The 24,359-nt window shown below is 43.8% G+C and overlaps 1 protein-coding gene across 2 annotated transcripts in view; it reads right to left on the reverse strand.

Annotated features, from left to right (window-relative positions):
- LOC136678006 (cadherin-7-like) overlaps nt 1-23,065 on the reverse strand; it is a 72,880-nt gene extending 49,815 nt beyond the window's left edge. The window contains exons 1-2 of one of the 2 annotated variants that reach the window (XM_066655753.1): nt 22,746-23,065; nt 1,823-2,117 (exon numbers count right to left, since the gene is read on the reverse strand). In XM_066655753.1, the coding sequence (XP_066511850.1) occupies nt 1,823-2,117; nt 22,746-22,985 (535 nt within the window). In that variant the 5' untranslated portion in view covers nt 22,986-23,065. Of the gene's footprint in view, nt 1-1,822; nt 2,118-22,745 lie in introns of those variants that run through there. The other variant, XM_066655754.1, reaches the window with a different exon arrangement.
- Nucleotides 23,066-24,359: the final 1,294 nt, after the last annotated feature.

Below are 24,359 nucleotides of genomic sequence, written 5' to 3' on the forward strand. Positions count from 1 at the left end.
CCTCCACGTCACGTGTTCAGGCCGACTGACCGGACAATAACGTTTTAATGCAGCCGGACTCACATCTTAATAACGTCATAATGTGTGAAAAATGACCGGGCGAGGCGGTCATCGCCGGCATCTGTTATAAATTTGCACACCCAGAAGTCAGAAGTGAGAGAGAGAGACGTGTGTGTAGGTGCCACCGGAGGTCTGCAGCCGCAAACAATCTCCTGCTTCTTAATTACCAAATTAAATTAATCATTTTCTCATTAATCAAGTCCATTCATCAGCGCTCAGCCGCTAATGATTTGAAATTGATCTGTAACGCGGTCAATGAGAAACGAGGTCGCGTGCGCTGGCTAGGGCTAATGGCTTTGCTCTCGGGTTCTGGATGGACACTAGTGGCCAGCATGTTAATGGCTCTTATAAAACAGCATGTCAACTCTCTCCAGCTGATTGTTGGCCATTACACGCCGCATGGTCAAACAGCGGCAAATAAAACCTTCCTTTCAGCAGCGTCCAGAGAGTAAATATTGTCCGCCCAGTGATTGATTTGCTCTGGGTTCATCAGTCTGTGGAGTCATCTAAAGGTGTTTGCTTTAAACAAATGCGTGTTTCTCACCACAATGCCATGCTGTCAATTAACCCTCGCATTGCTTCTCAAAGAAAAGTACTCTGAGATGTTTTGTACAAGAATGACCATTTATGCCAAAGGACACAACTGGCCAGTCTAGAACAAGGTCATGGACATTACTGGATAGTAATTACAGGCTTAAATTACTCTATCAATTCTGCCATTAGACACTTGAAACTGTTGCCATAAGATGAATATATCTGTTATATTTCTGCCCATGAAACACATAAAGAGGGAAACATTACTGGAATGAAATGAAAGAAAATGACATTGAACTGAACTGCCCAAGTTTTACCAACAAATGTAACCGTGGTTAGAATGTTCAATAAGCTTTTTCCAAAATCCCACTCCACTCAATGAGAAACTGTAGAGAAGCCCGTGAGGTTTTAAAGGATTTCTACAGTAAAATGATTAAAATGGGGCTAGATAAGTCAATTGCTGACAATGATTCTGGGTCGGCTCCTGACCCTTCATGACCCTGATCAGAATGAAGCATTTTTTTTTGTTTTGTTTTTTTGTGTGAAGATGAATGAATGATTAAACTGAATTAGACTGAAACTAGCTGCAAATATTTGTGGGAGGCAATGAATGAATTGGATTAGTGCAATTGTTCTGAATTATTTTTCCGTTAGTACTTGTTACAAAGCAAAAGAATATTGGGGTCCTGGGTTCTATCCAAAGACTGAGGAGTTTGGTCTGTGCCTGGGTGTGTGATCGTCTTGATGGACTGGTGCCTGTCCAATGTGTGTTACTGCCTTGCGTCTATTGATTTAATATAGGCTCTGGAGACACAGCAACCCTGATAAGGATGTAGTGGTTACAGAAATGGTTTCTCATTTTGAGTTATTTCTTAACGTCAAATTCTAGTGCTCACATTACATCCCAGTATTCCAAAACACAAACACCAAGGACAGTTAAACTACAGGGATTCTGTTCTTGATCCAATCCAATTAAGGAGGATGAATCAGTATGTGACATTGTGAATTTGCTATTGTAATGTGACCTCTCACACAAGCCCTTTGTCTTTTTGCTTTTGAGAAACCGACCGACTGTGAATAAATGAATGAATGAATGAATGAATGAATGAATGAATGAATGAACTGAAAGAAGCTGAACTGACATATTCCAGCACTAAGGTTAAAGACCTGAATCCTAAATGCCCTATGCCAGTAAGTCACTAGCCTCATTATAACTGCAATCACTCACCCACTGGAGACATCTCAGGCACGTGGGCCTGGTAGGGGCCATCTGGAAACTTGGGCTCATTGTCGTTGATGTCCTGGACCTTGATGACAAACTCAGACTCTGGCTCGACAGGCAGGTTGGTGACCCGGTCTCGGGCCTGGGCTCTCAGAGTGTAATAGGCTTGTTCCTCACGGTCCAATCTCTTGGTGGCGTGGATATCACCTGTGTTCTCGTCGATAGTGAAAATGGTGGTGGCCCCTTCGCCCGTCAAGACGTACTTTATCTTTCCTTCCCCTTTGTCCACGTCAGAATGCAACTACAGGGAGAAAAAGAAGAACATTTCTGTGTTTGATTTGTCATCCATGTTTGGTCTAGACCTCATTAACTCTCCAAGTTTATAACCATTATTTATATAACTAGTGTTTATTAGCGCACATCTCATCGGATCAATTGGAGACGTCCTAATTTTGAGATCGAAACAAACGTGAATGAAGAGAGACAATGTAAGCAATAATCAAAAAAATGTAAAAATGAAAATTAATGCATGATATTGTAATAAAGCCTCTTCCATGGCATTGTTTCTAAACTGTGATAAATATTATGTAAACTGTACTTTTTGAAAGTGCCACTTATTTGTGGTGAAGAACCACAATAGGCCAATTTAACAACCACTTATTTCTCGTTCTCAGAGGCCTCTTTATCGTCTTATTTAAAAGCAGGAAGAAAACAACTCATGCGGGTAGAAAATCCCTTGTGATTTCCATGGAATTCTACAATGAAACTCATAATGGCCGTTTGTACACACAGTCCAACACACAGGCTGATAAATAAATAACTTCTGCATCTCTATTTCTCCTGTCTTCTCTTTGTAAAACCCAACAACGGTTTTATTGACTTGTTTATTCCTGCATTTGGTGCTGAGAGCCTTTATTTATGAGCGTTCTGATGGAGAACTCCAAGCCACAGATACAAAGCCGGGGATATTTTTCCAACAGATGCTCTATTTGTCCAACGGATTTGGCCCTTTCTGTGTGTTTCCGAGGACATTTGGGACTTTGCTGCCATGTAACTATCCATAAACCCAAGATGTGATTGGCTTGGCCACAATGGTGCCCTATTTACCAAACAGTGCTGTAGTGAGTAATGGTGTCCGAAAACATAGTGGAGAATATCCAGCGCACTTCTGAAATCCCACAGTGCACTACTTTAGCTTGTGCTTTGGCAAATACGGTATACCCATAATGCACTGTGTCATATGTAGCACAATGTAACTGCTGTTCCAGTGCTGAGCAAACCTGAGTAATGCTAGCTTAAAATTTAATGTGGGAAATATTAGTGCCCTTGATTTTTAGGGAATAGGGATTGTGGAACCAGTTTGTTTTTCTCTTGTATGATCTTCTACTGTAGGGTTAGGGTTAGGGTTTGGTGACTGACTGAGGAGTTCTGTGTGTTCTCCCCATGTTTGCATGGGTTTCCTCCATGTGCTCCAGGATTACAGCACCCAGAAAGAATTTAATATTCATCCCAAATCCATGCCAAAATAAAAGTCTGTAGGACTCAGATGGCCAGAAATTCCATTTGTGTTTGCTCATGTCGGCTCAGTGTAATTAGTGAGGCGTGAGTGTGCAGTGGTCATTGTTTCAGTGATTCTCCAATAGTGAGTCCAATATCAATGAGAAAAGTGCTGCTTGGCAGAAGCCCCTGTCTTGTGTGCGATCTTTATTGTATGCATAATTTTGCGGATGATTATGCAGGTCATTATGGTTTCGGTGCTGCTTTATTACTTCAGTCAGCAAACACGACTGGACGTCTAAGCAATACATGCTATTAGATTAATAACCTGTGTAGTATGTGTGTGTGTGTGTGTGTGTGTGTGTGTGTGTGAGAGAGAGAGAGAGAGAGAGAGAGAGAGAGAGAGAGAGTAAATCAGAGACCACCTTTCACTTATGTTTAGTTATGTACTGTCCAGATCCACTTCCATTACGAAAAGGAAAATCAATGGGACCCCTACCAACCTGATCACAGAAACTGTTCCCATCACATTAACACCTCTTACAACTTTCATTTTTAAACGGCAGCAGATAAAACACAACACTATGGGTCTGAAAGGACGTGGAGCCAACAGGAAGCCCACACTGAGAAAAAAGACATAGACACAGAAGAAGAACATTTATATTCACTGTTCTTCGCAGAGCCATCCTGCTCCAGACCGAATAAGATCGTGAAAAGCAGAAAGTGCAACCAACATCTGAGACTGAACTTTGGAGCTGTGGCCACAGACGTCTTGAAAAAGCTGAAAGAACGTCTGCTGAAGAGAATGGACGCCGAGCTCAAGGTCAGCGGTGGACACAGTACAGACTGGACGTTGTGATATCACACTCAGTTTCTGAGACTTCCTTCATCAGCCGAGAAGTGAGTGGAACTCAGTGGTCAGTTCACGTGAGCATATGTTCTCAGTATCATTCCTGCTCATGATCGTCCTCCCCTCTAAACTGTCCTTTGCTCTGAGGCCATTGTGTGACCGCATTCCCCCTCCCCCTCCCCTCCCTCTTCACCCACGCAGACAAAGCACAACTTAATAGTGTGCAGGAGGTCTGAGCAGAAGAAAGAAATGAAAGAGAGAGGGAGGATGAGAGGATGGAGGGTCAACAGCATGAAGGGAGAGAGAATGAGAATGAGAGAGAGAAAAGAGAGAGACTTATCTATCTTCTCAGACCCCAAGAGTCTTCCTTTCTCTTTTTCTATCTCTCTCTCTCACTCTCTCTCATGTCTCTCTCTCTCTCTAATCTCTCTGATGCTCTGCCATTTTCTCTCCAATCTTTCTTACTTTAACTTTCGTTAAAAACTCTTTCTCCCTCTCTATGTGTCTTTTTGCTCTCTCATCTCACTTTTTTCTCTTACTGAAGTCATGAGTATCTCTCTCTCTCTCTCTCTCTCTCTCTCTCTCTCTCTCTCTCTCTCTCTCTCTCTCTCTCTGTTTATCACTCTTATTTCTGCTCAATCATGCAGTGTGAATTTGCCTCATCCTAAATCTCCATTCTCTTATGCGATGCAAAGTGATTTCTAAGGCCATGGACAACAACAATCATGCAGAGATGAGTCCTCTCACTGCCCCTGATCGTGAAACAACAGAAGAAATAGGACCCTTAAAGAAGGAACAAAATCTCTGTTTACTACCACAGCCAAAGTCTTCGGAATAAATTCAGCCCCTAAACCCAGCGAGGCCCTCATCCCTGCCTTAAAGTGGGCATATCTCCTTGATGTAGGCTTTCATTTGGTGAAATCCACCCCCCCCCCTTCCCCCAGTGACCTGTCTCCTCTGATTCAGCACAAACTCAGCTTTCATTTCTGGCCGTTATTGAACACAGAAATTCATTATGAGCCTCTTCAAAAGGACTGCTTCACATTTTACACATTTGCATTTTAATGAATGTAGAGAGAAATGACCACTGACCGTCCGTCTATAGGGTACGTTCAGGCAAAATGGGTCAGAGTAATACGAGGCCAGAGGCATAAATAGAGTCTTATAAGTTCTACTGAAAAGAAATGAATGGGAATGAATGAAAAGTAATAATTGTAATTCTGTCGTTTGCACTCGGGGCACAACACCTCACTCACTAACATCAATGTATCGCCTACATCAGAGTCCACACCGGAATGTTGCAGAATGCGTTTAGCTTGGTTGGATAGTGCACAGTAGAAAATATAACCAACCTCCATGACAAGTCTCCTGAAAAGAATGAACAACACTGAGTGGACACAACACATAACTAAAGATTTGATGATATATACTGAGTTTGAGATATTTTTAATAAACCACTTTTTGAATAAATTTTATTTGATTTTATTAGAGAATTGCACTCAAAGACAAAGGCAGAGGGAAGCAACTTCCTGCTATGCTTTTAATGCTAAAAATTCCATAGTAATCAACAAAAGATGCTACTTTAGATTAGCACTGAATCTACAAAGCTAATTCTGCTAAGAAACATCCATCCATTTCAGTAAGCGCTTATCCAATTCAGGGTCGCGGTGGGTCCAGAGCCTACCTGGAATCACTGGGTGCAAGGCGGGAATACACCCTGGAGGTGGCGCCAGTCCTTCACAGGGCAACACACACACACACATTCACTCACACATTCACAACCTATGGACACTTTTGAGTCGCCAATCAACCTACCAACGTGTGTTTTTGGACTGTGGGAGGAAACCGGAGCACCCAGAGGAAACCCACGCAGACACAGGGAGAACACACCACACTCCTCACAGACACAGTCACCCGGAGGAAACCCACACGGACACAGGGAGAACACACCAGCTCCTCACAGACAGTCACCCGGAGCGGGAATTGAACCCAAAACCTCCAGGTCCCTGGAGCTGTGTGACTGCGACACTACCTGCTGCTCCACCGTGCCGCTGCTAAGAAACAATAACATTTTATAGTTAGCATTCAGGTTTCAAGCCATTGTTTTGTGGCCTGAGGCTAATTGGTGGAAAATTGTTTGCCATTACAGTTAGCGACAATATTTTTGCAGCTCCAATAAAGGCTTTGGTAGATGAGCTATGTCTGAGGTAAAGGTCTTAGACAGGTCTCAGACAAACTGCAATTTCAGGGACTTGTTGACGATGACACTTATGAACAGCCAAGTGTCCTTTAAATTAGAGGTCAATTACTTTAGCATGATGCTAACTGGTTGGTTGAGTACATGCTTATGTTTCTGCTAGCTATATTAGCCTTGTAGATCCAATGATGCAAACATCTGACACCATGCACTATTATTTCTGCCAAGCTGTTGTCTTCAGATGACACTTGTTGACCCTAACCTTTTAATGGCAGAGGAACCTTTGCGAAACATCACCTTCACTAATGACTAGCTACATTAGTCTCAAGCAAACTTTCTCCAACAGTCCTGTCTTGGCAGATTGTCTGTGTTTGCAAAACAACGGCAAAACTCGATTCATCATCAAACTGTTTCAGATGAGACTCGTTGAACCTGACCCTCGTCAATGGCGAAGAGTCCTCCAGCGAAAAGAAGCAGCCTAATAAGCCTGTTGTCCAGGAGTGAGGCCAGGTCCATGCTGCCAGCGCATTACGCCACAATAAAGCAAGACAAATGAAGACAGCCATTACAGCCTTGTCATCTGTCGCCGACGAGAGAAAGAGGCGAGTGCCAATTATGCGGCGAGATTAGGGACGCCGCCTGTTTTACACACAGCTAATTTACCGTTCATCTGTTTCCCCTTCCCTTTGTCCTGCAGGAGCCATCCCTAGTCCTCCGTCCTGCTCCTTCGCTCCTTTCTTGCATCTTCCTTTCCCTGTTCCAATGGCTGCTGATTGGGAACACGACACTTTTCTGCCTGCCAGCACATATCAATTACTCTCTTCATAGTCGCATCTAATGAGCGCATTTCCAGCTGAAACAAACCTTAGCAGCCAGAAAAATAAATAAAAAAAATATACACAGCATTAGTCCAAGGATCTCTGGAGTGATCGGCTCATTGCGATATCGCCCAAGCGTTCCTCCTCAGATTCGCCGTAATTCCCTCATTGAAATGCGCAAAGTGTGATGGAGATCCGCACGGCACCGGCTATGTTACAGATGGCGGCGCCTCTCTTAATTAGCTACATCTCCTCAATCAAGCCATTGAACATGCCTCTTGTTAAAGAACTGAGAGCTGCCGAAAATGAATGGCGACGCTACGATGAGGGAAAACCAGAATTTGCTTCTGCGAATTCGTTAAACACTTCCAACAAACGAACAAGAAAACCTAGTTCTGTCCTCCAGCGTGGGCGCATATTATCCACAGCTGTATGCTGTAATGAGGTATGGGCATTCATTCATTCATTCATTCATTTTCTGTAACTGCTATAGCATCCTGATCAAGGCTGCAGTGGGACCAGAGCCAACCAGGAACCATAGGCAGGAACAAAACACCCTGGACAGTGTGTGTTACAGTTATATCAGCACTAGGCAAGAGTTTTACCAGTTTTACTGAAGCCAAAACAACTACATGGCACTAAAACTTTAGCTTAAGCCTGGAGCCTGGAGCCTGATTTCAAGAAATGCAGTGTGTCAAATGAAAAAAAAAAAGATATGGAATTTGTGTTACTTGGCTTAACTTTCTGGAAGCTCAAGTTTTTCATTAGTAGAGTCAGTCTTATGTACCTTTTCATCAAAAAGTGTTATTTATTCAGTTAGTCATTGACTCAGTCAGTAAGAATATTTGATAACAACTTCACCAACGGGGCGGCACACGGTGGCAGGTAGTGTCGCAGTCACACAACCCCAGAACTCCAGGGTCCTGGAAGTTGTGGGTTCGATTCCCGCTCCGGGTGACTGTCTGTGAGGAGTGTGGTGTGTTCTCCCTGTGTCTGCGTGGGTTTCCTCCGGGTGACTGTCTGTGAGGAGTGTGGTGTGTTCTCCCTGTGTCTGCGTGGGTTTCCTCCGGGTGACTGTCTGTGAGGAGTGTGGTGTGTTCTCCCTGTGTCTGCGTGGGTTTCCTTCGGGTGACTGTCTGTGAGGAGTGTGGTGTGTTCTCCCTGTGTCTGCGTGGGTTTCCTCCGGGTGACTGTCTGTGAGGAGTGTGGTGTGTTCTCTCTGTGTCTGTGTGGGTTTCCTCCGGGTGACTGTCTGTGAGGAGTGTGGTGTGTTCTCCCTGTGTCCGTGTCGGTTTCCTCCGGGTGACTGTCTGTGAGGAGTGTGGTGTGTTCTCCCTGTATCTGCGTGGGTTTCCTCCGGGTGACTGTCTGTGAAGAGTGTGGTGTGTTCTCCCTGTGTCTGCGTGGGTTTCCTCCGGGTGACTGTCTGTGAGGAGTGTGGTGTGTTTTCCCTGTGTCCGCGTCGGTTTCCTCCGGGTGACTGTCTGTGAAGAGTGTGGTGTGTTCTCCCTGTGTCTGCGTGGGTTTCCTCCGGGTGACTGTCTGTGAGGAGTGTGGTGTGTTTTCCCTGTGTCCGCGTCGGTTTCCTCCAGACTCAGTAAGAGTCTTGGTGTTTTTATACTCATGTAATAATCCAATAACCACACACAAGTTTTTTTTTTTTTGTGAGTCATCTGATCAACACATTTACATACGCTTAGATAATGGGAAAACTCTGGGAATAGTCTGATTTCTGAACAGCCAGTAATATCACAGAAATATGAGACATTAAACATGGGCAAGTTTTACCTGCAAATATGTCTGTTTCCTTTATCATGATTTCTAATATTATGCAGTGTCGCCCTTCTCTACACTGAGCTTTCTCTACACTGCTGCTGAGATGGAGAGAAGATTTAAAAAAAACAAAAACACAAGCATCTGTTCTTGGACATAGCTCCTGTCCCTGGGTTACCGACAGAGACCCGAGCTGCTGGACAGGTCTTTGTGGTTGGGAGCGAGTGAAACGAATTTTCATATATAGGATAGTGAGAGAATTTTAAAATATACATTTTACATGCTCTGAGAAATCAGATTACTGAGCTAAAATCCAGTGTTTATATGGATTTCTAGACCTTATTCTGATCTGAGACATAGGAATGATCTTGAATAATCAGGTAACTACTGAGATCTGACTTAGATTGGATTGTTATGTGAATGTAAATGCATTCAGTGAGCATCAGATGAGCGTCAGTGACTCAGCAAGAGAGAATGACTCTCATCGGCAGTATAGTAGCAAGCTTATTACACACTCTCCTCTCTTCAAATCACTTTCCTCCACCTTTCTAAACAAATATACACCATGCTGTCTATTCAGAAGCAATTCTAGTCCACAAAAGATTTGATTTTGTGAAATGCTTTTAGCATTAGCTCATATACAGCAACAAAATGAAGCAAATGACATTGTAAGATTAAATCAAAAGCAGCAGGAAATGCTGAGTTTCCCTGGCTTTGTATTTCTTAGCATTCGAGATTCTATTTTTTTTTATACTGTTGCAAAATGCTTGCTCGCAGTTTATCATCCAGCCGGAACATAGCTAGGCTATTTTGAGATGTCTGCTGTATTAGCATTATTAGCGCCGGGCTACAGAACACAGTCATGCGTTCTGTTGGAGACGGCAACCCGGGGTCATCTCTGAGCCGTGGAGCAAAAAATACGTCTCGTCACATTGTATAGTTCAACTGAGCGTCCCCAGCTCTTCCAAATTTACTTTTAATGCACTTTCCAATTACCATTAGCCTACAGTGGCGCACTGGGCTCATCTTTTAGCCCAAGCTGAAACTCTCATAATGCGGCCCGTCCTTTTGTGGAAATGACAATACAGATGAGGATAAAGTGCTTCAACAAGCTATTTCTGCAAAAAGCTTCTGTTTTATACTTTGTTATATGTGAGTGCTATAGCCACAGAGCAACCAACACAAATAAAAAAAGCTGATGCGCTTTTCCAGGCCTGGACAAAGCTGGGGATAGATTCCACAGAAAGATTCTCATTGATCATGTAACTGACTGCTGTCTTTTGTTAGAGGTTGGAAGAGAAACGTTATATTTAATGTTATGACTTTAGGTTGGAGATTAGGTTCTGAATGTGTACAACAAAAATGTCATTTCAACATTAGCTTTAGGACATGATAAAATCCACCCCTTATCCATCGCTTCTACTGTTGCCACGGGACAGCTTAACACATCAGAGGGATGCAAACTACCCAGATCTGCCACATGAGCTGATAGAGGCACAGACTTGCAAGCACTATATCAAATTAGCTGTGAGAATTATTACAGCTTTTGGACAGCGGACAGGTCACTTTTTACCCAAATTGGGCACATTGTTATTAAAGAGTCACCTTTGAGCTGAGATTTTCTGCAGAAAACAGGTAAAACACACACACACACACACTTTCATACACAGGCTTTCACCAGTCCTCCAGCTTCTTGTAAACTATTCTTGGGTCACTGTAGAGAGGTGATAAAAATCTGGCTGGGCATTCCGATGTCCGCGTTCGTGTCGCTGTCTTTTGTTTTTGTGACATTTAACGGCAAGCGACAGATCTGGGATGAGGCGAGGACAGGCTGGCCTTCTTTTTTCTCTCCTCCTTAGGTGAGTTTGGCACTTTACAATATCATTTTCAGTCTATTTTTGGAAAAAAAAAAAAAAAGAATCATCTTCCCCTATCACCCCCAGGCAACCAGTCCACCTTAAATAACAGTGTGAATGCCTGAATATCGGAGATAAGTCAATCGTTCCCAGCTGCTGGCTTTTTTACATATAGGATTGATTCGCCTGGGCCTTTTGAAGATGGTCTGAAGGTGATAGATCCGTTCCCCCTTGTGATATTTCACCTGAATCAACACCTTAAGAGCGCTATATAAATGCAAATGCTATCGTATTGTATTGTGACGCCGGCGCCAGGGCTGGGGCATAGCGAGCCTCATTCCACCGGCATTGTGGAGGAATCCTTTTCTTATTGGCTGTCATTAGATTCGGAGGTGTCATCTCATATCCTCCGCAGAAGAGTGTATGCTAGAAAGGAGCAGCTCACGCACATCAGCCCGGCGTAATATAGTCTGCTTCAATTATTTCAATGGAGTGCTGTGTTCATTTATAGCCAGGGCTTGTGTACAGTATGTATATCAGTATTCTCCAAAGAAAAACATATTCCTAACATTTTCTTCCAGTTTTGGGGCATTTTCATTGGTGCCTTCATCAATGGAAATATCACAAAAGATAAAGGACAAAAGGTGTAGAGCATATTTACTCTTAAAGACTCACTAAAATAAATTGAGGCCCGTGAATAATCAGTCCTAAAAATACAGGTCACCAAAAGACAGGTTCCATATCTAGTGAATTGATTTGTATGTTGAGGTTACGCTATTAAAGACAGTGTTTTATTTATTTACTTTTGTATAACAGTGTTTCAGCCGTCACAACCCAGCCAAGTTAGCCTCAGCCCAGCAACTAACTCGTAAAATGCATAATGTTAATTCCAGAAGCAGCCGCAGTCCCTGGGGAAGAAAGAACAGGCACCTCTGGCATTTCAGATGCAGCAGCACATATGAGACAAGGTGAGCTCCCCAAAGCAGGTGGTTAATAGGTGTTTCAGCTTCCAACAAACCATTTCAGTAGAGTTCAGTAAAATGACATTAAATATGTTTAAATAAAATATCACAAAATGATGAGTGTAATACCAGGAGTCATTGTTCAAATGTCTGTGTTTGTGCCCGCACTGCACACCCCTGTCAGCAGTAAGGCAAGTATATAGCTCATAAATGCAGTGTTCCTATGACACAAAAGACATTGGTATGTTTAAATTATGTGTAGAATTATTGTACATTCATTTCCTGTTTTTCAATAATTTCATCGTGGATTGCAGTGGGTCTGAGAACTACCTGAAATCATGGGGCACAAGGCAGGAACACACCCTGGACAGGGTGCTCATTCATTACAGGGCATCACACACACACACACACACACACAACTGTGGGGAAATTCTTATGTGCATGTGTGTTTGGACTGTGGGGGGAAACTAGAGCAAAGGGACACACAGGGGACCACACCACACACCTCACAGACAGTTACCCAAAATTGGGATGGAATATAAAAGTGTGTGTGTGTGTGTGTGTGTGTGTGTGTGTGTATACACACACCACTGTCAGGAGAGTGCGGGTTAGGTTTGGCAACCTGATGCCTTTCATCTGCAGTGATGACCATTCACCGTCAGCGATCTGCACTGTGAGGGAAGCAGATGAAAAGGCTCCTTGTATACACCTTGCTTAATTACCCAACACATGCTCGGAATCACTGCAAGGGAGGATCTGTGGGATGGGTGGGGGTTGTGAGTGGGTGCTGGTCTTGTCGATCCACCACATGAAAAAGGCCTCTTTCTGTCGCCCCTTTCTTTCTGGTTCAGATCAGCCTGAGTGGATCTCTGATGTAGTGCGAGGGGAGCGGAGAGCATGTGTTTAATCTGCTCGGCCTGGCCCTGTCAGTGGCCAGATGGGGGAGGTGGGCAGTAAAAGCGATGGATCTGGCAACCTCTGTCTGCCACTAGCTGGCCTGCTTCTCATTAAGCCCCCTGTTTAGGAGGTGAGTTGCAAGTTGGTTTTGGCAGCAGGGGAAAAGGAGATGTAAATGGACTGCAGCAGCGGCAGCGGTGGAGGGGGGGGGGGGGGGCTCCCACCCCCACCCTGTAGAGTTACAGCATCAAAGGATCCCCTCCAATTAAAGCAGGAGCGCTCCACACGCCCAAGCGCAATGCAAGCGGACGCTCAACAGCAAGCTCCGGGATTCTGCCTGACAGGCCCGGTCCATCACTGAAGGAACGGAAAAGAAACAGCATAATGGAGCCCAGCCCGGTGGTCCTGGGGGACCTCCACGCCTTACAGTGTTTTTCCAAGGCTCTTGCACACCTGCGTGACTAATTAGCAACCCCTTAATGAGTTGAACGAGGTTTGCCCGAGCAGGAATAACACTAAACTGTGCATTTGTGGCATGCCCCAGGTGTCACCACTGGGAACCCTTGCAAATCCAATAGGAGGGAAAACAAAACAAAACAAAAAACAACCAAGAAAACTCCAGATAACATCATACACTCCCATGTCATACAGCAGTGCAGCTGGCCACTGTTAATGACCTGACAATGATTGTGATGTCACAACCATGGACATATTTTTAAACATCTGCCCATTCACCCTAAAACAACTTTATTCTCTCATTTTCCAGAAGAGAACACAGATCTGGATCTTAATGAAACATCTGTGACCTGTGTTGGCCAAAATACCACAAAGATCAAACCCAACAGCAGCTTCCTCCCCCTGTCTGAACAGCCCTGTTCAGTTACTTTAAATGACAAGGAGCGGCTCGCTGTTCACCCCAACCCAAGCGCACAGTGAGTAGCGAGGTGAGGTTTATAGCTGTTTTTGCTCATTTCTATTTTTTCTCTGTTCTAGTTTTCTCTGTTTTTATTTTGTTTCTATTTATTTCTCTGTGCTTAATGTGTTTTACTTGCTCTGTTTAACCTCACCTTTGCGCTCTCACATAAATGTGCATACAGCACTGTGATTGGAGAGACTTAGAAGAGGATGTGGGGCAATTCTAAAGAGTTTCTATTATCCACTTCAGGGTCGCGGTGGGTCCGGATCCTACCTGGAGTTACAGGGCACAAGACAGGTACACACCCTGGAGGGGGCGCCAGACCTTCACAGGGCGACACACACTCACACACATTCACTTACAGACACTTTTGAGTCACCAATCCACCTACCAACATGTGTTTTTTGGACAGTAGGAGGAAACCAGAGCACCGGGAGGAAACCCACATGGACAGGGTGAGGACACAACAGACTACTGGCAGACAACTGTCACCCGGAGCGGGACTCGAGTCCACAACCGGCTGTGTGACTACGACACTACCTGCTGCGCCACCGTGCCGCCCGTGCTTTGTTCAAGAACATTCCAAACTCCAAACCTATCAAACATTTAAAAAAAGCATCCGTACAAAGCGGCAAGAGTTTATTATAGTAACAAAGTGCCTTCATAAACAGCCTGTTTACAGTAAAATGAAATGTGACTGTGTTGATACATAATGACACGACTGATACGAGAGACCGCTGGAGTGAAAAAGGGAAGGAGAAACGTAGAGTCTGAGTTCTTTTAAAGCAGGACCGAGGATTGTCAGTCAAGATAACTGGGCAAGATGAGCGCTATTAATAAAAGCGGACCGGCGCTCGGGCCCGTTCCGATGCGATGGAGTCTGGAAGTGCGGTAATGAATGTGTACTTTCAGCAGAGACACGCGGGTCATCGCTAATAATTGTTGATATTACTGAACTCACCCTAGAGACAAGGGCATGTTTTATTCATGCCGCCCTCCACGACATTCCTTCATCTGAGGGAGCTATTTTTTTTTATGTCTGAGACAGACTGATCGTATCAATATTCATCAGCCCACGTGAGGTCACAGGCAATAATCCCAGTTACTGGTGTTACAATATCAAGTCGACAAAAGAATATTCATTAAAAAGTGCTCTGGCATAATTATGCCGATGATTATATTGGTGAGCTTGTTTCTGCATGACCGGCCTCGGCCCAAACCACTGGGGGGCTCTTTCTAAAAATCAGCATTCAAGAATCTTTTGGCTTAATATTTGCATTTAATCATCTATTTATTCATTTATTTATTTGGCTACTTGATATTGATTCTTGGAAATCAGAGAGTTGACCTCCGAGAACATTCCAGCAGCAGTCATTACCACCTCGTTATCGCAACGCTAATATTCCTTGGGTCTGATTTGAACCTCCCTTGCTTCGAAGATTTTAATTCCCTCAGTTTAACTCTGATTTTGTTTCTCATAAAAGAATCAGGAGAGAGTTGAAATGCTGCAAGAGCTGGACACGTGTTCCTGTGAGTCCTGTATGTTCAGGATGTTAATGTGAGCAACTTAGATGCAGCCAAGTAGCTTTTGAATTTTCATTATATTTATGAACTCTGACTCAAGACTTGACTCGGACTCGCAACACAACGAGACTTGATTTGAGACATGACTCCGAATTGATTATTCCTAAACCGACTGTGGCTCAAACGTGAGTCTTGAACCTGACTTGGACTCCCACTACTTGACTCAGACTCGCTATACTCCACTTGGATGCATGACTTGGTTTGGACTCGAGACGTGATTCAGACTTACTGCTCACCTCAGACCCACGACTCGACTTGGACTTGAGGCTTAATTCAGAACTATAACATTGAAGGGTGCCCTGTGAAGGACTGGCGCCCCCTCCAGGGTGTATTCCCACCTTGCGCCCAATGATTCCAGGTAGGCTCTGAACCCACCGCAACCCTGAACTGGATAAGGGTTACAGACAATGAATGAATGAATGAACATTGAAGGGTAGTTTCCCAGACAAGTCTAGTCTTGTCCTGGATGACCCAGCATTTTGAGTCATGGCCTTCCACTGAAATAAGGATATAGTCCAGGTCTAAGCTTAATCCCTGTCTGGGAAACTGCCCCTAAGAGTAAGGACTTGACTCAGATCTGAGGACTCATGAATTTTCAACAAGACAGTTAAAGAGAATCATAATGCTGTGATAAATGAGGCGTGGAAGAAGGATCTCTGTGCTGCTTAGTTTTAATTGGACTAAGCTTATAACCATAGCACAACAGGCAGGGGTCAGAACACGGGCAGTGAAGCATATCACCGGCAAAACCAGGAATCAAAAACATAGCAAAGGATCAGCAACAGAAACACTGGACAATAGTAACAAGGCTCCGAGCACTGGTAAGTCACACAGTAGCATGTGAAAAAAAAAGCTAATGAGTCTCTGTTTGAAGGGGCATGTCGCTCTAACCCTTCGCCCTACCCCTCTACCTACCCTTAGACAAGATGGAGGGATTTACCCTTCACTCACAAGTCTTCAGCCAACTCAGCTGTAAGAAAATCAGTGTGTATCAGCCACAAAAATGAATTCATGATCAGCACATGCATACTACCAGAGTTTTCTCTAATGTAGAACCTTTGCTGAGTCTAGTACACACTGTGGCATTCTGCTAGTGTTGTGTTCACCGTCTTAAACTCCCGCAATCTGTAGAAAAACTCTTCCAAACTACACTCCCATCGCTGAGTGGTATGATGTGCTGCCAGGGAGATGAAATGTGACAAAACGTTTCTAATGGTTCCGCCCGTCCCCTCTGGGAGCATCAAAGTTGTCATTCAATCAAAACAGCGGCGCATTGATTTGAATTCGTCTCGTCTCTTCTGAAGCCTCACTTGCACTCCACTCGGGCTTCTCCTGCTTCTGCCTCAGCCTCCTCCAGGAACATCACAGCAACTGGAACAGATGCTCCCAGACACCAGTGCCATTCAAGCCGGCTGGCCGTTTCCTCAGCTACTTGGGCTGTTTTTGAATCGCTGTAGCGACACTGACCTTTACAGTACTGATAGAATCGCTGACGGAAGCCTTCAAGATGCAAATGATCCCTTTAAACAATCCTAGTGTCCTCGTGTTGCCAGCCACTACGGTGACAGGAAGGGGCCGTCTGAATGAGATGTAAACTAACCAACCACTCACCTTCTCGCCAACTTTTCAGAAGTGTGATACAACGAAAACATACTCGAGTGAAACAAAGTCAAATGCACCAACGAATATCACGGGAAATCTGCTTGCTGCCGTCAAACTCCTTCAAAGAAATGACTTGGTCTTAGTCTGAAAAGAACCTTGAAGTTGTCATTCGCTCGAAAGCTTGGAATTCTCCACACCACAATTCAGGCTTCGTCAGCTTCTGCCTGCACCTCCTCCAGGAACCTCGCAGCAACTAGAACAGATGCTTGCAGACATGTGTGCTGTCCAAGCCAGCTAGCTGTTTCCTGTCCTAGTAGGGCTATTTTTGAATTTCTGTGCAAACATTGACCTTTACAGCACTGATAGAACTGCTGACAGAAGGCTTCAACATGCAAATGATGCTTCTAACAATGCCAACATCCTGGTCACGCAAGCTAGGCTTCTGTCTATCATCACATTATCTAAGGTTCTGCTGCTTAGCATTATGTAGGGCTACCTACTTTGACAGTCTGACTGACATGAAAAAAAACACACATTATGATTTATATGCCACTGTAGCGGGAATACTGGTTCCGATATCGTGCTTAAACTGAAATGTACCCGAGGGAAACAAAGCAGCATCCGCTGAAAACTGACAAACTCGCCTGCGACCTTCAACCTCTTCAAGAACCCGAAGCTTTAACCAATCCAGGGTGAGTTAATACAGAGAAAACAAAAGAGGTGAAGAGGAGGAATGTAAAATCCCTTTCGAAACACTGTTGCCCATTAGGAGCCCCTCATGTGTGGCAGTAATATATTAGAACGAGTGTAAGGTTTCCCGCTGAATGATCTCCATATTCCATGCTGGCTTGTTCTATAATTAAACAGGGGCCAGGGACAGAACCACAGCCTTTACCGGGCAGTGCCTGAGTACCCGAGTTCTGAGTTTGGAGATCTTCTGGAGCCGAGAGGAGGAGGAGGAACATAAAACAGAGACATGGAAATCTGAAATTTAAAAAATAAAGGTTAAAACAACGTGGCAACCAACACCCTGAATACATCCACACAGTTCACACAGTTAACTTAGAACAGGGGAGAGAGAGAGAGAGAGAGAGAGAGAGAGAGAGAGAGAGAGAGAAATACTTAACTACACACAAAAGTAATTAAGTACCTGATAATTGAAAGAAATGTATGTATTATTTGTAAATCTATAGCTTTAAGTGTGTGTGTGTGTACGTGTTTTTATTTGAATCCCTGTGTGTGTGTGTGTGTGTGTGTGTGTGTGTGTGTGTGTGCCTGGTTTTGTGTGCGTGTGTCTGTTCGTGTGATTATCTGTGAGTGTGTGTGTGTATGTGTGTGTGTATGTGTGTATGTGTGTATGTGTGTCTGTGGGTGTGTGTGTGTGTGTGTGTATATGCCTGGTTTTGTGTGCATGTGTGTCTGTTGGTGTGATTATCTGTGAGTGTGTGTGTGTATGTGTGTGTGTATGTGTGTATGTGTGTCTGTGGGTGTGTGTGTGTGTATATGCCTGGTTTTGTGTGCATGTGTGTCTGTTGGTGTAATTATCGGTGAGTGTGTGTGTGTGTGTGTGTATGTTTGTACGTCTGTATTTGAATCTGTGTGTGTGTGTCTGTGTGTGTGTGTGTGTTTGTGTGTGTGTGTGTATGTATACCTGGTTTTGTGTGTGTGTGTGTGTGTGTATGCCAGGTTTTGTGTGCGTGTGTCTGTTGGTGTGATTATCTATGTGTGTGTGTGTGTGCCTGGTTTTGTGTGCGTGCGTGTGTGTGTGTGTGTTTGTACGTCTGTATTTGAATCTGTGTGTGTGTGCATGTGTGTTTGTACATGTTTGTATTTGTATTTGTGTGCGTGTGTGTGTTTGTGTTTGTACGTCTTTGTATTTGAATCTGTGTGTGTGTGTGTGTGTGTGCGTGTGTGTGTTTGTACATGTTTGTATTTGAATCTGTGTGTGTGTGTGTATGCCTGGTTTTGTGGATGTGTGTGTGTTTGTACGTGTTTGTATTTTAATCACTGTGTGTGCGCGCGTGTGTATGTCTGTGTGTGTGTTAGTGCACGCGCGCATGTGTGTATGCCAGGTTTTGTGTGCGTGTGTATGTGTGTTGGTGTGATTATCTGTGTGTGTGTGTTTGTGTCTGTACGTGTTTGTATTTGAATCGGTGTGTGTGTGGGTGTGTGTGTGTGTGTGTGTTTGTATTTGAATCCCTGTGTGTGTGTGTGCGCGTGTGTGTGTCTGAGTGTGTGTGTGTGTGTCCGTGTGTGTGTGTCTGTGTGTGTGTGTGTGATTAACATTCATTGCTGAGACACATTCATGTTCAGTGGCTTCTGTTTTGCCTGGATCTTTCCATTTAGAGAGCTGGAGTTGAGCCAGGGCCTAATAAAGCTCGGGCTGCTGTCTGAAACTCACTGCACACTGCTAAACACACACACACACACACAGAGCCCGGTGTTGTTTTATGACAGGTGGCTGCCTGAAGCGTTTAGTTGAACTCCAGAGGTCTTTTGTGTTTGAATTCAGTGCTAATACAACAAAAACATAGCTCGGAATACACAACTGAGTCTCTGAAATCCGCCAGCCCTGTACAAATAAATCCCAATATTCTCCCATTTCACTGAAAGCCAGGGCCACTAATCCCTACATCGTCTTTAATCTGGCCGCGGAGAAAGGAATCAGCGCGCTATCAAAGAGCCACGATCAAACAATGCATCAGATATTCATTAAACAGACATGTTCATCCACACATCCGGCCATTAGCAAGGAGCTAGCGACCGTCAGCGAGGCGCACTTAAAAGCCGGGGCGAAGCTTTGAAGGGGAACGCGAATGTCGACTTACATTTGGTGCAGCTCCGCATTCAAATGGAAAAGCTGTGAAAAGCAAATATTAGAGGGGGCTTCAGTGGTAGTTTAAGAACAGTAATGTGTGCGATTACTAGTTCCCAACATAAAGAGAACAGATAAGGAATGGAATCCTTTGCACTTCTTTACAACCAACAATTTATACATGGTTTATTAAAGGAGATTTAATAAGGGAATGTAATCAACTGGTAAAGGAGAAGTTCATGATTTTAATAAAACACTTTTTATAAAATTCTGAGGATGCTTTCTCACCAGTTGTTGCTCAGTTATGAATCCCTTGTGTCAGTAAATCGGTAAAAAAACAATTGCCTCGGTCCATTATGCTAGGCTTGTACTGCCTGCTCAAGGCAGAGAAACGGAATCTGGAAGTTTTTTGACAAAAATTACATCTCCAAATCTTGAATAGCATGAACCAAGATGAGGACATTGCTCTATTGCTGCTCCATAGCTTGGCAATAATGGCTTATCTGTTGCTGTACATTCTTTAAATTCAGGAAAGTGCCAACTGCATGAGAGTAAACACAGATTGAAAGCGCTAAAAACAGCTTTAGTTACATATCTATCTACATTTTCTGTGTAATTCAGTCATTTTTTTTTCTTCAAACATACCATTCCACCTTAAAAAACAGAACGTACACAAACAAGAGAATCGTGTTTCCCCCAATTTCATAGACATTTCCTTTAAGTGTATGGGCACTTATGGGACCTTGTGGTATTTTGACTAAAGTAAGTCACTGATATTTCTGTTAGACCCCAGAACTTAATGTTGGCATGACGTTCATTCATCAGGGATGGTTTTGCTGGTGAATTTAACCATGTGTTACTCTGCAAATGCTGTGTTAGTGTTAACTGTTTGTCTGTTGAACGTCACCTACTTAGAAAATAGATTTGCTTTTGTCTTTAAGGTTTTTATACTTTATTTATTTATTTTATTTTTAAGGAACTCCATGTTCAGTCACATTCTCAAAACTATGTCTTCACACGCTCTTTCTAAAACCAGCTCTGTTTCTGTGCCTCCTCTCATTTCCACCTGGATGTGTGACTGGTATCAGCACTTGCTTATTTTTGTTCTCTCACTAGTGGAAGCCAGCCAGGCGCTCGACTGCAGCTGATCTGAAAGCTGTCCCTGAGGGGGATCCAACTCCTATCTGTGTGTGGTACTGTACAGGTATGTTTTGGTTTATCAAAGTAAATGTAAGTGGACATCAATGCAAATTTTGCAAGTTAGGTGGAATACATTTGTACATCGTCATGGTCTGATGTTTTAAAATAGGAAAACAGATTTAATGCCATGTGCATTAAATTATATTTCCAAACAAAAAGGACCTAAGACATAACCTTGAGGTACACCCCAACACATGAGTGTGTCTAGCTTGAGGGTGCATTTATTTTGTATTTATAGTTACTGTGGTAGTACGGTAAGTATTTTAGTGCCTTTATAAATTGTTCCATATCCTTATGCACTGACTACATACAACCCATCTGGAAGGTTTTATATTACTTACAGATAACAACTGGATACATATGGCTACTACTGTGAGTATATTCACACTGTTTGTACCTTAAAAATATACCTGTACCTGTACCTTCCTTCAGCTATTGCAGACAACTGAACTCATGCGCCTGGACAGCACCAGTGGCCTCTGGACATTCTAGACTCCATTCCCTGAATAAACATGTCAGCTTTGCTAACGGGCAACTGCCATCAAATCTTGGACACATCCCGACTCCAGAGCCGCAGATCTGGTGCCAAACAGATGCAGCAAATGCATCCAAACAGAAAATGTGGATGTCAGGAAGAATAAGCCTTGGATTCAGAGGTGTAGTATTGGCACTGAACATGGTTTCATGCAGAAGGTGCTGCACCAGATTTTTTTTCTGATTGTGTACAGACACTGGTCCTCATAGTTCATACTGACAAACTAACTTACTGACTTGCTCAACCTTAGGAACCCACTTAAACAGTTCTCTGTCATCTTTTAAGGTCGAACAGTGGGGAAAAACAAGTTGTTTGTAGGTGGCTTACAGTTTGCCTGTACATGCCTGTACAAATCGAGCTGTTTAAGTTTTCAACATAATTTAGAATCATTTCCATTTACAGTAAAAATAAGCAAATATTACCCACGTATAAAGCAGGAATTAAGCAATATCCTCATCTCGGTTCATGCTTGTTGATGTTTGGAGTTCTTTCCTGGGCCTTCGTAAACAAATTAGACCGATTTCGAGAATACAGACTGGAGAGCAGCAAATGGTGAGGAAACATCCTCCAAATTTTATAAAAAGTGTTTGCTGATTAAAATATCGAACATCGCACTTACTCAACCCACTCATAACTTTTGAGAAGTGCTTAGATGCTGAGAATTATCCACCACCCAAATCATACCTGCTCTGTGGTGGTCCTGTGGGTGTCCTGACTGTTGAAAATCAATGTGAAATGGGGATAAGGAAGTATGCAGAGAAACTTGTGGACCACACTCTGTAACTGTACAACTACAAAGTGCTCCTGTCTGGTAAGTGGCACTGATAAAATGGACAATGAATGTAGACACAAGGTAGGTGTTCCTAACCCAGTAAAACACACTAAAGCCACTCAAACAATAAACCCACTCAAACTGCCTCATGCAATAAACCTAATAATCACACTCCTAATCCTAATACACCCATTCAACCTACTCATCCTATTAAACCTGCTCAGCCATCATTTAAACAGACTCATGAAGCTGAAAAAATATTTGAAAAACATATTTGGAAATGACACATGGTTTTCTTCCAACAACATAAAAAGTGGCAAAAAAATCATCAAAATATAATTTCCGTGTAATTTCAGTAACATTTAGATGACAAAAATATGGAAAATGGTGGTTCAATTCATTATTTCTAACTGTTTTACAATGTATCAAGTATCAATAAGTGGTACGGCACTCAATAACCTTGCCCCTACAGGTTCAATACCACTATAAAACAATGTATGACTCGAGTCACAGATAACAGCAAAACAAGACAAGCAGAAAGACATCGGGTGAGGATTTTCACGTTGATATTAATGTGGTAGGATGCACAAATCGGACTTTGTTGACTTTAACGTTAATGACAATGACAACCAACGAACAACCTGTCATTCCTTACCTTGCCGACATAGAGCGGGTCATCTCCTGTGTACTCCTCCAGAACAAAGAACTGGTTCCACACCCAGTTCCTCTTGTGCCTGTGAGGGATGGCTCCTGGCCTGGCCTTGGGTGGCCTGCTAGATGCTGGATGCAAGGCGATTGAGTTCAGGGTCATCCCCCAACAGCAAGAATCCCATTGAACAAGCGTCAGTAGGGTCACTATGCTAAGTCCTCCCCAAACACCGAAGCTCCTCCTCATGGTGTGGGCTCTGGTAAATCAACAGTGATAGACGGAGCGATAGTCCAGGATCAGGGGGAAGTAGAGATCCAGGGTTTTGTAGGCACTAGGTACCAGGCAGAAAGGGTCTTTGGAGTTTGGAGAAGCTTGAGATGGGGCTGCCGAGGCACTCGGCAGTGATTGATGAGGTGGAGCAGAGCTCTAGTGGACGCTGATCACAGCCGCATCAGGGACGCCGGTCCTGATAGACAGAAAGAGATAGATAGAGAGAGGGAAGAAAGAGAAGAGAGAGATAGGAGACTGTCAGTACAAGCCAGGCTCATTTTGCCAGCGATATAATATTACCCACTCTTAGACAAGGTTCAGGAAAGGGCTCCTTCACATTCACCCAATTCTTTCAACTGTTTCCTCAGCAGTCTATCCCAGCAATTGACCCTGAGATTAAGTGGTATCTTTTGATATTTCAAAGCAAAGGCGTCAGGAGTGCTGCGGGTGAGCAAACAGACTCACACTCCTCTCCTCCAGACGGCTAGTTGACAGCGCTCGGAAAAGTGGAGCACATTCGTCTTAAGGGCAGGGAGCAAGAGAGATGAGGAAAGCGAGAGAAAGTGAGCTTTGGAGAAAGAGAGGGAGAGGGAGGGAAGGAGGGAGGAGGGAAAGACAGAGTCACATAGTGGCTTGTACTGGGAGAAAGCAATAGAGCAAAAGAAAGAAGAGATGAATCGCAGAGAGCTTTAAAACAAACGTACGCCACTCCGAGTCCCCGCCGAGAAGGTGGCAGCTGAATGGAAATGCCTAACCGTGCAATAAAAGGATGAGATTCTCAAGCGTTCCACAGCTTAAGAGCCCCATCCTTCCTCGCCGATTGATAGCAAGCGAGGAAAACGACTGCATCCCTGCCAAACGCTCACCGTGGCCCACTTCCCACCTTGATAAGGACGGGAGTAATGGAGAACCGGCAGAACAAGGCAGCCTTGACTAGGAACACGGCATGGCTCCCTATTAGCAATGCAAAACTACAGTTCAAAAGGATGTAACCCTGGTTGAAGTGACAAAATTCCAGTCACACAGCTCCTCCTAAGCAGTCCTGGGGGGGGTTCTCGGAGCCAGGGAACCTTATGCATGTTTCAAACCGCCTTTTAAAATCAGACGTTAACATTCCGGGAAGAGGCGGGAAAAAAATAAAAAAGTTCAAACGGAATTTGGGCAGATCCAGCAGATGTTCTCTGGAGAAATCCGTCCTCACGGCACTTCAAAAGCAGCAGCTGAAGGCCTTGTGGCCCAGTGCTTCATTCGGATGGTGTCGTGGCTCCTGAGTCCCAGACGTAAATTTGCCATTTTACAAAAACATTGTTGAACCCTATACTTAAACTTAGCAATCAACCCCAATCCCAT

This window comes from Hoplias malabaricus, chromosome Y, assembly GCF_029633855.1.
Source record: "Hoplias malabaricus isolate fHopMal1 chromosome Y, fHopMal1.hap1, whole genome shotgun sequence".
Taxonomy (NCBI): Eukaryota; Metazoa; Chordata; class Actinopteri; order Characiformes; family Erythrinidae; genus Hoplias; species Hoplias malabaricus.